This window comes from Micropterus salmoides, unplaced genomic scaffold, assembly GCF_014851395.1.
Source record: "Micropterus salmoides isolate LMB-PRFRI ecotype aquatic unplaced genomic scaffold, ASM1485139v1 Ms_hic_scaffold_1, whole genome shotgun sequence".
Taxonomy (NCBI): Eukaryota; Metazoa; Chordata; class Actinopteri; order Centrarchiformes; family Centrarchidae; genus Micropterus; species Micropterus salmoides.
In genome coordinates, this window is record NW_024040040.1 from 37,150,998 (window position 1) to 37,162,228 (window position 11,231).

Consider the following 11,231-nt stretch of genomic DNA (forward strand, 5'->3'; position numbering starts at 1 on the left):
AAGGTTGCAATCAACATTTTAGATGTAAAAGCTTGTAACTCATGACTTTCTCACTCTTCCACTTAATCCCGTATAGCTCTCAAGTGTGTAGATTCTGAGTGACGTGTAGATGTAATGTAATGTAGACGGAGGCTGTGAGAAGCTACACTGCAACATTGTAATTACAGACAGAATGCAAGTGAACATTCTAGGGCCATGAAGACCAGAGACTCGAGATATTATATAATAATTACTATAATAATATAATAATTCAATTGCAAAACAGGTAGTAGGAGTACAATCTTCTTCCATTTTCACCTATTTCAGCCTTAAATATTTTCCAAATATTTAGTCTACCTATAAAAGGGGAGTAGACAAAAATATTAGAAACACCTCTCAATATAATGCATACTAATTCAGGAAAACCAAAAAATAACCATAAAGTTCAGCACATTTATATTTTAATAGACTGAAAATGAAACAATTTCAGTTGCTCACATTATATTGATTTAGGACAATAATGTATTCTGTAATCACAGTTTTACACCCTGATACTACCAGCAGTTCCAGAGCTGGTCAAAGAAATGTTCAGTAGGATAAAGCTGCCACAAAGGCAACAATTTTCTGCCAGAAAAAAAGGAAATTGGCTCATATTGATAATGAATGGGTGTTTTAGGGGATGCAACTGAATAACTAGAGTAAATTACATTGCATAAATTTATCAAAACGTGAGATGCCTTAATATCACTTTACAGTAACACCTTCTGTAACCACGGTGCTCCTCGCTGGAAATAGAGCAACATTAGCAGCACCATCACTTGCAGAGCCAAGTGCATTAGTTCAACCTGGGCTCTAAAGAAAAATCTAAATCCTAATTACAATGAGCCCTTCTGTGAATGTGTGTGTGTCATTTAAATGGTGAGGTTTATACTGGGTCCCTGATCCATTACATTCAAGGCTCTTTTAGTACAGCACTCCAAAGCTGTAAAACATTCAACCTTTTCGAAATCAAAACCTGTCTCTCTCTTTGTTAGCATGTGGAAAAAATATTTGGCAATATTTTCCTGAAGGAGTCATCACATGTTGGAAAACCTCAAATATGAGATAACTTGAGATAACACACCTGCTGCGGGAGGGATGACAGGGTCTACGTACTGCTCACTTTGTCTGCATCTTGTTCAACCCTAACCCTGCATGCTACAGTACCTATGTACAGTACACATGCAGTCACCACAGTAATCCCGGCATGTTGCCTTACTTAAGCATTTCTTTAACCCAGCTCTATTTGTAGCCTATATAAGCAGGCATAAGCAGAACGATCATTATACGCAAGGGCAAGCTAATACTTGTTGGACATAATAAGGACCTTCCCCTAACAGCCACTATAAGTGTGCCTCAGGGTCTACTATTGAGAAGCTCACATTTACAGGTTACTCGGAGAAGGAGGCACTGTGGGGCGGGCTCCCTGACTAAAATGTAGTTGTTGTAAATATGAGTTTGACCATTAGCACAAAATCGATGTCCACATAATTAGTGGCAAAATATTCCTTTAAACTGAGAAATGACTCTACTGTGGACGGCTTTTTATTTAAAAGGTGATCATAAATACATTTCTCTAACATCATATCATTGAGCGGAATATATGCCTGCATCCCACATGCATCTAATGAGCATGTGATCTTGGCGCTGGTAGGCGTGGACAAGCTCCTGCAGCAAACCTCCTCTCATTCATACCCCCTTAAAACCACAAACAGCCAAAACAGCCCAACACACCATGCTCTATTCTATGGCATACCTGAAGCAGGAGAGCCATACAAAGATCTCCTGTGAGGCTCCTTTTGACACAAGCACTGAACTGTTTAGGTTTGTGTATGTGTGTGATGATAGAGTAAATGTGGGACCAAAACTGAGTATTTATGTTGGGGTTTTAACGGGGCTGCTTGTGTCTAAGAAGATTGCCTGAAAATGTTGTTTTTCCACTTATAGCAAAGGCTTATGTAGTGATTATTAATAGCTTGATTAGAAACTCTTCACATTATTGCTTAATCAGTTAATGAGGCAGGGACAGACAACACTGCCTATTCAGTAGCTAAGGACAACACTTAAATCCAGGGACAGACAATGCTTTTGCTGCTGCTTGAATAGGAGAAATTCAATAGTCTACAAGTGGTAATTAACTCATTTTAATCAGCCAGCAATGGCCCTTAATTATGTTCATTCTGTGCTGTGTGTTCATGTGTGTAAGAACAACTCTCAAACACAGCCTGGACAATTCAAATTCATGTATTGATCACACATTCCCCAGTGCTGTTACACCCTTGACAAAATCAGTATTAAAAATAAATACACAAAAACATTACATAGAATTGAACAATCAATACTGTTAAGCGCATGCGGCCCCTTCGCAAAACAGTTAAGTGTGACAACACAGAGTAATGACACAAGAAAAAAGTCCAATGTTTTGCAGAGGAAATAATGACTGTCCTCTTACACACAAACGCTCTTCCAACTTCCTTGAAATAAAAAGTATTTATATATTTTTTTTCAGGACCAGATAAATTCATAATAAATCTGCTAATGTGTGTCATAGTGGGGATTATGAGATCACCGTTCCATTAAGAAGATAATGAGGCTTAAAGAGAAGAATGCTTTTGGGAGTGTTTGCTTGATTGACAGGTGCCTGTCATAGGCAGCTGTTGAGGTTTCTGCTTGTTCATCCCACCACAGCTTTAAGACAGTGGCAGGTGGTAAACCCAAATCCAGTCTTTAAAACGTCCAGCGAGGAAAGTATGGGTGTTGTTAATGGCATAGTGTCCCATGTCTCTAAAATATTTGTTACATCAGCGTTGTGATAGGTGTTTCCAGCTGACTCTCTCTTTTGGTCACACGAACACAAGCTTTACTTATTCAGCTCTTGAGGTTGCTCTGGCAAAGTCTGATGTATCCGGAGAAGTTGAGTTCATATCATCCCGATGGATAAAGTCTAGAGGTTTTATCATCCCGTGTTGGAGCTCCCTGGAACATATAGCATGTTGTTAAACATCTATTACATACATTGGTATAGTGCAATCTGCACGCAATACATATACAACTGAGCAGCTAATGTCCCAGTTACTGTATCTCATGTGTTATTAAGGTTATCATTCATACTAATAGATAACTAAAACAAACAGCCAAGCCTTACAATGAATTCTAGAATGATTAAATTATGTAAAACAACCCATTAATGTTTAAACAGTTTCCTAACAAATGCTGTCAACAAAATCGAGTACAACTGCACTGACTACAGTAATAGAGCTAACTGATGAAATATCCATGTTCTGCAAATTCAGAATACATGATGAATCATGTTTTCCCTCAGTCTTACCCTGATATCTGTTACACAACAGCTACAGAGCGGACCACTAGAATGGGGCCTTTGTGTCCACACTGTCTTCTCCTGTCTCTTTCGCACTAATCTGCTACATTCGTCGTGTCCCTGGAGATGCGATGTTATGAGCAAAGCTTGAAGAAACAGAAAAAGCTGTGCAACAAGGTCCGCCCTGGAGCTGAGATTCCTAAACCACTGACATCTTTGCAATGACATCATGGTTCCCCCATGTTCCAACATGCTAATACAATGGAGCATACAACTCCCAAGCAGCACTGTATGACCATTGTACTGGGTGGAGGATGCACTTAAAAATAAGTTTTAGTTGCATAGAAATTTGAGGATAGTTCCAAGAATGCGCTGGGAAGACAGTGTCACTGAATGGTCAAAAGTGGAAAGTATTGGACAATAGGAAATATTGAAAAGATCCTTGTCTCAGAAGGTCAGTAAATACAGGAATATCTGTGTTTCAGCCTTATCTCCTTGTCTTTAATAGCAGGCGTAACAATCAATACATGGTAACAAGGTCCAGAGCGGATTGTCTATGTAAATTATACATGAATATAAAGACAATTTACAATTACTTAATACAATTTACTTAACAAGAATTGTAAACCGGGACAGGACAAGACGATCATTTCTTGATAGAACAATACAAGCAGTGTCTCCGGACACGCACAGGTGCCAGTTTTAGCGGCTTCAGTTTTAGACAGATATCTTAAACGACAGTAGAAAAGTTGTTTGGTCTGAGACAATTGAGTGTTGCTCTTTGTAGTTTGCTAGTGTGAGAGTGGGATTTTTAAATATATACTTGAAGGAAGACGTGCAGAGGTTGGAAGGGATATTGAAAAAACCATGAAGGCAGGTCTCTAAAGCAGTGAGGATCTACAGTTTTTTAAATATAATAAATAACCACACTGAAAACTTTTAATTTTGCTTCTCTTGCCCATGGTCTATATCTTAGTCAACAACAAAAATGTAATTTGAAACACCACTAAAGATTAACAAAACCAAAACTGGAAGTTTATGTTTTCCTAAAACAAGTTTTGGGATTCTTGGGAAGGTTCCTGCAGTTGGAGGACTGCAATAGCCCAAATCTAAACTTGTCTCTATTTCTATTAAGCTAATCGTGTTTCCTTCTTGGAAAATCATGTGTAGGATAACATTTTAAGTTTCTATTTACATCACAATATATACACACACAATCTGTATTTCCCTATCATTGAAGTATTCTGAGCAGATTAAAACCAATGCTTAAGTATTTTCAACATAATATTTAGGTTCTACTGTGTGGTTCATAGAAAGATCTCTGTTTTAAAGCCTAAGCCTGACTAAGAGGAGGGCCTTCAGTTATCAGGTTATCAGGCATTCTATCGGTACTTCAATCCCCTTTGACTCTGCCGCAGCTGCAATCCTGCAAGGGGTAAGCTTCAGTTTATGTGTGTGCATCCTCTACCCCTAAAACGTACTGCCAACTGTGCCTGAACTGTGAATTCCCACTGATCCTGTTCCCTGTCCTGCCTGATGAAATGCTCACAAAATGACAAAACTACAAGCCTCTGTGTGTGTGTGTGTGTGTGTGTGTGTGTGCGTGCGTTAGGCGGAAAAACATGCTCATAAGAAAAGAGTGTCATATTGTGCATCTGTGACCACAGATTATGCTCCCATACTGACACATGAGCGAGCGTCTTTTAAAAATGTGTAAATCTAAAATTATATGCTGAGGAGACTGGTTGTGAGATTTATGCGTGTGTGCATGTGTGTGTGCGCGTGTATGTGTGCATGTGTGTGCATGTGTGCGAATGTGTGTGTCACTTAGATTTCTTGGCCCTGCATGTTATTTCGTGTGCTTTCTGATGAGTGTACTAAACCTGTCTGAGTTTGAATTTGTACTTGCCCATTTACAGTATTGCATGGAGGAGTGAACAAAACACAGGGGGGTTTAGGTCTTTAACACAGGCTGAAAATCATGCTCTTGTGCCCTCGGAGCTTATCTCCTTACCTCTCCTCTTTTTCATCCGCTGGGCGAAATGAATACACCAACAGAGAGGCCGTATGCTGATGTGTGGTTGTGTGTATGATAAATGAACTTTGACTAACCCAGACATAAGGGAACAGGCAATAAAAAGCATACACACACTCAACCTGACAGTTTGTGTAAGCTGACTTTGTGTCTCTCTCGCTGCTCATTAAAAGATTCCAACCTGACTCAAAATAGCAGCCTCATTCAGCTGGACAATGATGAATAATAACCCACTGTGCCTGATGCTAACAATTAATGGAACCAATTTCTAGGTAATGAAACAACAGCTGTGCTTGAAGGAGCATTAGCAGGACCATTTATTAATTGAACACTGTCCTTTTGTTACTTCTATTCCTTCCTTCCTGTCTTCCTTTGCTTTCTGTCTTGCCTTCCTTCACTTCCTGCTGATGTAGAAGCTGGAAACCTGAATCATGCCGTTCTGCTTGTTGCTGTCGGGCAGAGAAACCAGTGCATCAGTGCAACAGCTCTACTCAGCAGCATAAGGATTTTCACAGTGAATAGCACTATCTCACAACATCATCTGAGGCCAGGGGACCGGGCTTAGCTCTTCAACTTTCTGTGCTTCTTAGCCCACCGACGTTGACTGGCAGAAATGTTGGACCAAACAGAGCTAAAGCAATGTTCAGCACATCCAGAGTCATCACTGCGGAACAAATATTTGGCAGCAAACCCTTCAGCTTAAAGTAGTTTTGCATTAGTTATTGCCTGCATGTTTTAAATGAAATATGGGCGACTATGAATCTACTGTACACATATGGAGTGTCAAGTCTGTAATGCTAAGCAGCACTATGTATACTGGATATAATCATGTGTGCTGAACATTTGACCTAATCAAACTATGAGTGACTTGTTAGCTATCTCACGTGGAAAAATAAATCAGGAAAATTTGACGGGGAAATGAATGAAACATCTAGAAGTTGTAAAAACAAAAGGCAACTGCATTTACTGCTGCAGTTGCTGAGGTCACGTGTCCAAACAGGTCCAGCTGCCTCTTGAGTTAATACTTGGAGATACCATATGACCTTGATGACTGATAATCTTCATAGACAAAAGAGTAAATTAAGGCCTTTATATGAGATTTGAATGGAGCTAAATCCAAGGGGAACTGATTCGAATGAGAAAAATAATTAGGCTGTTTGAGGAAAGAGAACTGGGTAGCATCTCTGCAAGCCTAAAAACAGCCTAATTTTCCACCGCCTACATCCACTCTGCTGCTTTCTGCAAGTGGAAGTAGGGAGGTAGGCTTCATTTCTATAAGCACACTGACAGCTCTAAATCTGAGGAGAAAACACAAACGGCACCTACACTTGTGCCTGCAGGCTGCTGAGGAAGTTGTCAATGTGGTCCTGTGGCATGTCCCCGTCCAGGTGAGCCAAGTAGCTGTAGAGTTTGACAAAGGTGTTGAACGGGATCCTCGCAGCACCGCCCTCCTCATCCTCTGTCAGGATCTCACAGGCAAACTTCAGAGAACTCATGAGGGTCTGAGAAACCGTGTGCAGAGACACAGAAGCAGATGGTAGGAATTTTGTCAAAAAAACAAACACACACAATACACACAATACATGCATTCAGCATTCAAGGATGATGACGTCCCTTATGTGCATCACAAGCACACACTGCAAATATGCTTGCATGCGCAAACACTAGCTTTCAGTTTAAAAACCAGCCAATTCTATGTAGAACGTGACTGCCCTCATGTGGCAAAGTGTTCAACAGCCTAACACACAGCTGCATCCTTTCCAAACTGTTGACATCGAGCACATGATGATAATGCTGAACTGCATTTGCTTTTGCAGATTCTAAGTCATCATCATCTGCAAATTTCTCAGTGCTTAAAGAAATTCTCTTTAATCTGTCTCTACTGCTCTTCTTCAGTTTTGAAGCAAAATCATTGGCTTTATATAGATTCAAGTATCAGAGAAGGATTCATCCAGTCATTCTATCTGGACCCCGGGGGCCCTGGTGGAAAAGTCTGGATCACGGATGTCTGGATCTAGTCTTAACACTCGAAGACTAGATTGTGTGATGGACAGAAAATGTGCTGCTTGAGGATCTCCAGCTGTGGTTTGCCTCACAGTAGGTTTTAACGCTCAAAGGAAGTGGTATAAAGTGGTGTTGGCATTTATATCTGGCCTTATGTAACATCTCACCCCTCCCAGAGCACTGCAGCCCAGGGAAAAGAACTCCATCCAGTCAATGTCTGAGCCAAAGCTGCCCAGCAACAGCAGGGTCTCAAGCTGGTCCATGGGTAGACACAGACCCTTCCATTTCTTCTGCAGTTCCTCTTTGCTGCACGTTTGCCCGGCGGACAGCTAAGATTGGGTGTGGGTAGAGGGAGGTTAGGAGAGGTGAGGAGAAAGAAAATGAGATATATCTAGTTTACTGTAAAACAAATCATGAGTTATTCAGTATTATATGTTGAAAGTATTGGATCTCGGGAATCGGGCAGCTGTGCATACTAATGATCTGTTTATCTGCAAGATTTCCTTTACTTATGCTAGACTTTTATATTGAGGAAGCTATGTAATTAAGACACAGCAGGGATAGATACATAAGAAGAGGAGTCTATTCCCACTCCAAGCTGGTATGTAAGCTACATCTGAGTGTAAATGTCCCAAAACAACTACAATCTGTGGTAGAATTGTGGCCATACAGACTTTCTTTAAATTTTTCTAATTTGTTATAGAAATAAATTGAGCCCGTTTAGATGTCATTAAGAAGTTTCAGAGACGGCTGAAGACTTACGCAGCATCGTTTATTGAGATGTGAACACATGCAATGCCAATACCAAATCTAAACAGTACTTTCTGTCTGGGGATATTTTTCCTACCCAGAGCTACAGAGATTCACTAAGTGTCCAAATAAGGTTATTGTTCACCCCTCTAGACATGTGTGAAGATTCCATTGGATGTTGGTTCAAGCCAAGACACTATGCTTACCAACGTTAACCTAAAGTAACACTGTGTGGCATAGAGCCAGTCAGTTTGTCTGTAATAAAAAAAATATTATCCTATATCATCTCGACCATGGGTTACCTAACAAATGGATAATAGTGCATCAATATCAAGGCAGCTGCATCAGTCAGTCGACCAAACAGAGTTTGATATACTGAGTTGAAGAGTCACTGGCTCTCACCGTAGGCTTACTTTAGCTCAGCAATTGACCCTAAAATGACTGGGGGAAACCTGTGTCATAGTACCCCCAAAAGTCCTTCACACTAAATGACAGCTGTGAAAATTAATAACTGTAATACTAACATTACTGGCATAAAGAGCGGAAGACAGTGGCATCCACACAGTGTTAACACTGGTGCTTAACTGTTGGCCTTTAAGGAAATATTAATTATTAAGTTATTTTAATGAATCCACCGCAGGTGAGATAAAATAGGCTTACAATAAAATGAAACTTTAATGATCCTCATGGGGAAACAGCATCACTGCACTATGCAGATACACAGAAACAGAATAATATAAGCGAAAGTAAATGTGGATATTAAACTTAATGCAACTAATAATTACACAACATATATGTAATCAATTACAAAATGTAGCCCGCAACACTATGAAATGAAATGATGTGATCAGTTTTATGAGGTGTGATCCTGCTGTAGAGAAAATACCTGTTTATGAAGAGTCTTCAGCAGACCTGGAGTCAGCCCAGTGTCTGTCTTCTGGGTGGCAACATTCATCTCCAGTCTGTCCTTGACAGGCAGACACTCCCCTTTAGACAGCGCACTGAAGTATCTGGGACACACACACACATTATTAACACACGTTTATTATTAAACACAGTGCTTAGCTTCACCCTGCTTGTCACTCATCTCCCCTGCTCCCTGAGCATGCCAATCAAATACAGTGATAAAAGATATGTAAAATGAGGCATGTGTCCAATTGAATGAGTTCTCATTGAGTACCATCAGTTGAAAAGAAACATCATATATTGCAGTTTTCTATGCCTGGAGTTTACCAACAGTCTTATAATGCTAAAGGGCATACTGTGGCTTTTCTTACTTCACAGTTTAAATAACATTTTACAGTGAATGAACGGAGGCACGGTGACTTTCAGCATCTCTCAAAGGCAACAGAGCCTGGTGTTACTTTAATAGCATATAAACATCTTGTAACCCAGGAGACATTTGATTGTTTTTGTTTCACCATATGGCTGACTTTATGGTCTTTTACTGTAAACACTGCCAAGCTACATTGGCCAATAAAATAGCAGATGATACGACAGTCCTTAGGGGTACAAAACATTCTTGGTATATTTAAATTTTAATCCAGTGTTTTCTTTTCCTTTGTTGGAGAAAGTCAGATAGTTTAACTGCTGCAGAAACATGGATGCCCCTGGGATCCAATTACAGCCAGTCAATGCAAAAATGGGATGCACAGGTGAAGAGGGCCTGCCTTTTCACAGAGTGATTCTGCCTGGGGACACTGTTTATGGCGTTCTTTAAGAGATCAAGATTGGAATAAAACACAATCACATGTAACCCTACCCTTGACCCAAACCACCTCTGACAAAGACTAAGACTTACGCCGCAGACCACAGCAGCAAATCCTTGGGCTGTGTACGGATGGCTGCCTTGGTGAAGTTTTTGAGGATGTCTGGCAGCAGGGGAGGGATGTTGATTTGCTGGGCACAGTAGATTGTGTCTGGAAGAGGCATGGCTGCAATATAAAACATTTTTATATAGTCCAATTAGCAGATGAGATCTAGCAGAACGCAGACCTAAGAGAAAGTTTAAAAAAAAATGTTTTTAAAGTGGCAGCTCCCTGGCCACTTAAAACAGTGCGTGCACATAACACAATAACACACCATTAGGCTAGCTGTAACATAAAAGGTCCATTCTGGTTCTCTTGACTTTGCGTTAATGTTGAAGCTGCACTGTAGAAGTTTGACAAAAGTATGTAGGTAAAGACCATGAACACAACATCCAAAGGGGACACGTTGGAAAAGCTACAGTACATTTCATACAATGGAGTTATCAATATTATACATTTCCTAGAAATGACATACAGCAAAACAGGCCAAGTATATTAGTATGCCTGTGAATCTGGCATTAGCCACCCCAAAAGGTGTTAGTAACAGCTGCTGAATCCGCCCTACAAACGGCGAATAAAGAAACAAACCGTTAGGACACTGACGTTACGTTAGATATAATTTACAGCTAAAGTTAACCGCTCAAGAGCTATTCTGTTTTGACAAAACATTTCTACTTGTTCTTGAAAAAGTATGGAGAGCAAAACTAATTTCTTAATTGCTCTATATATTTAAATATATGTAAATGCATTTATACAATTAACGTTAATTAAGTCAGCTCCTTTTGGTCATAATGCTACCTGCCACAAACGTAACGTTAACGTTAGTTGGCAATTCTTGGCTAAGAGCCAAAAGGCATTTTTCTAACTTTAGCTGTCAGAAATCTTCAATATCATTAAACACTGTAACGTTACCTGGGTTGTTGAATAATGAATGTGGACCACAAACCGCACAAAGATGGGCTCAAATATGGGTGGCTAGCTCAAATGTAAATTTATTCCTAGCACCTGATGTGTGTATTGCAGCATCGTCGCTTAGTAACAGCGTTCTACGTTTGTTTAAGGGGGGGCTAAAACGCTCCGTGAAGTGCATTACCGCCCCCTTCTGCTGAGGAGAGTGTACCATTTTACTGTTCAACAGTGTTTCACGAATAAAATTACATCTGTTAACACAATTTCCACTTATTACTCTTCCAAACATTAATTCTAAAAAGCTCTGATGCATAAAGGGAATAGGACACATGGTCTGGTTGAGACACTGAACAATCACAAAGTAACATAACAGGTAAGTCTGGCAGAG

The 11,231-nt window shown here is 40.0% G+C and overlaps 1 protein-coding gene across 2 annotated transcripts; it reads right to left on the reverse strand.

Moving 5' to 3' along the window:
• Positions 1 to 2,246: 2,246 nt before the first annotated feature.
• Positions 2,247 to 10,959, reverse strand: ropn1l (rhophilin associated tail protein 1-like). 2 transcript variants are annotated; one of them, XM_038726024.1, is made up of 6 exons: positions 10,847 to 10,959; positions 9,928 to 10,060; positions 9,013 to 9,136; positions 7,544 to 7,705; positions 6,699 to 6,874; positions 2,247 to 2,994 (listed from the first exon to the last, which is right to left on the reverse strand). In XM_038726024.1, exons 2-6 carry the CDS (start codon positions 10,056 to 10,058, stop codon positions 2,883 to 2,885), a joined length of 705 nt encoding a protein of 234 aa, XP_038581952.1. In that variant the 5' UTR covers positions 10,059 to 10,060; positions 10,847 to 10,959; the 3' UTR covers positions 2,247 to 2,882. The 2 variants fall into 2 exon arrangements, with proteins under 2 accessions (XP_038581952.1, XP_038581953.1); XM_038726025.1 differs by lacking the exon at positions 2,247 to 2,994 and adding an exon at positions 3,811 to 5,821.
• Between the last annotated feature and the right edge of the window lie 272 nt (positions 10,960 to 11,231).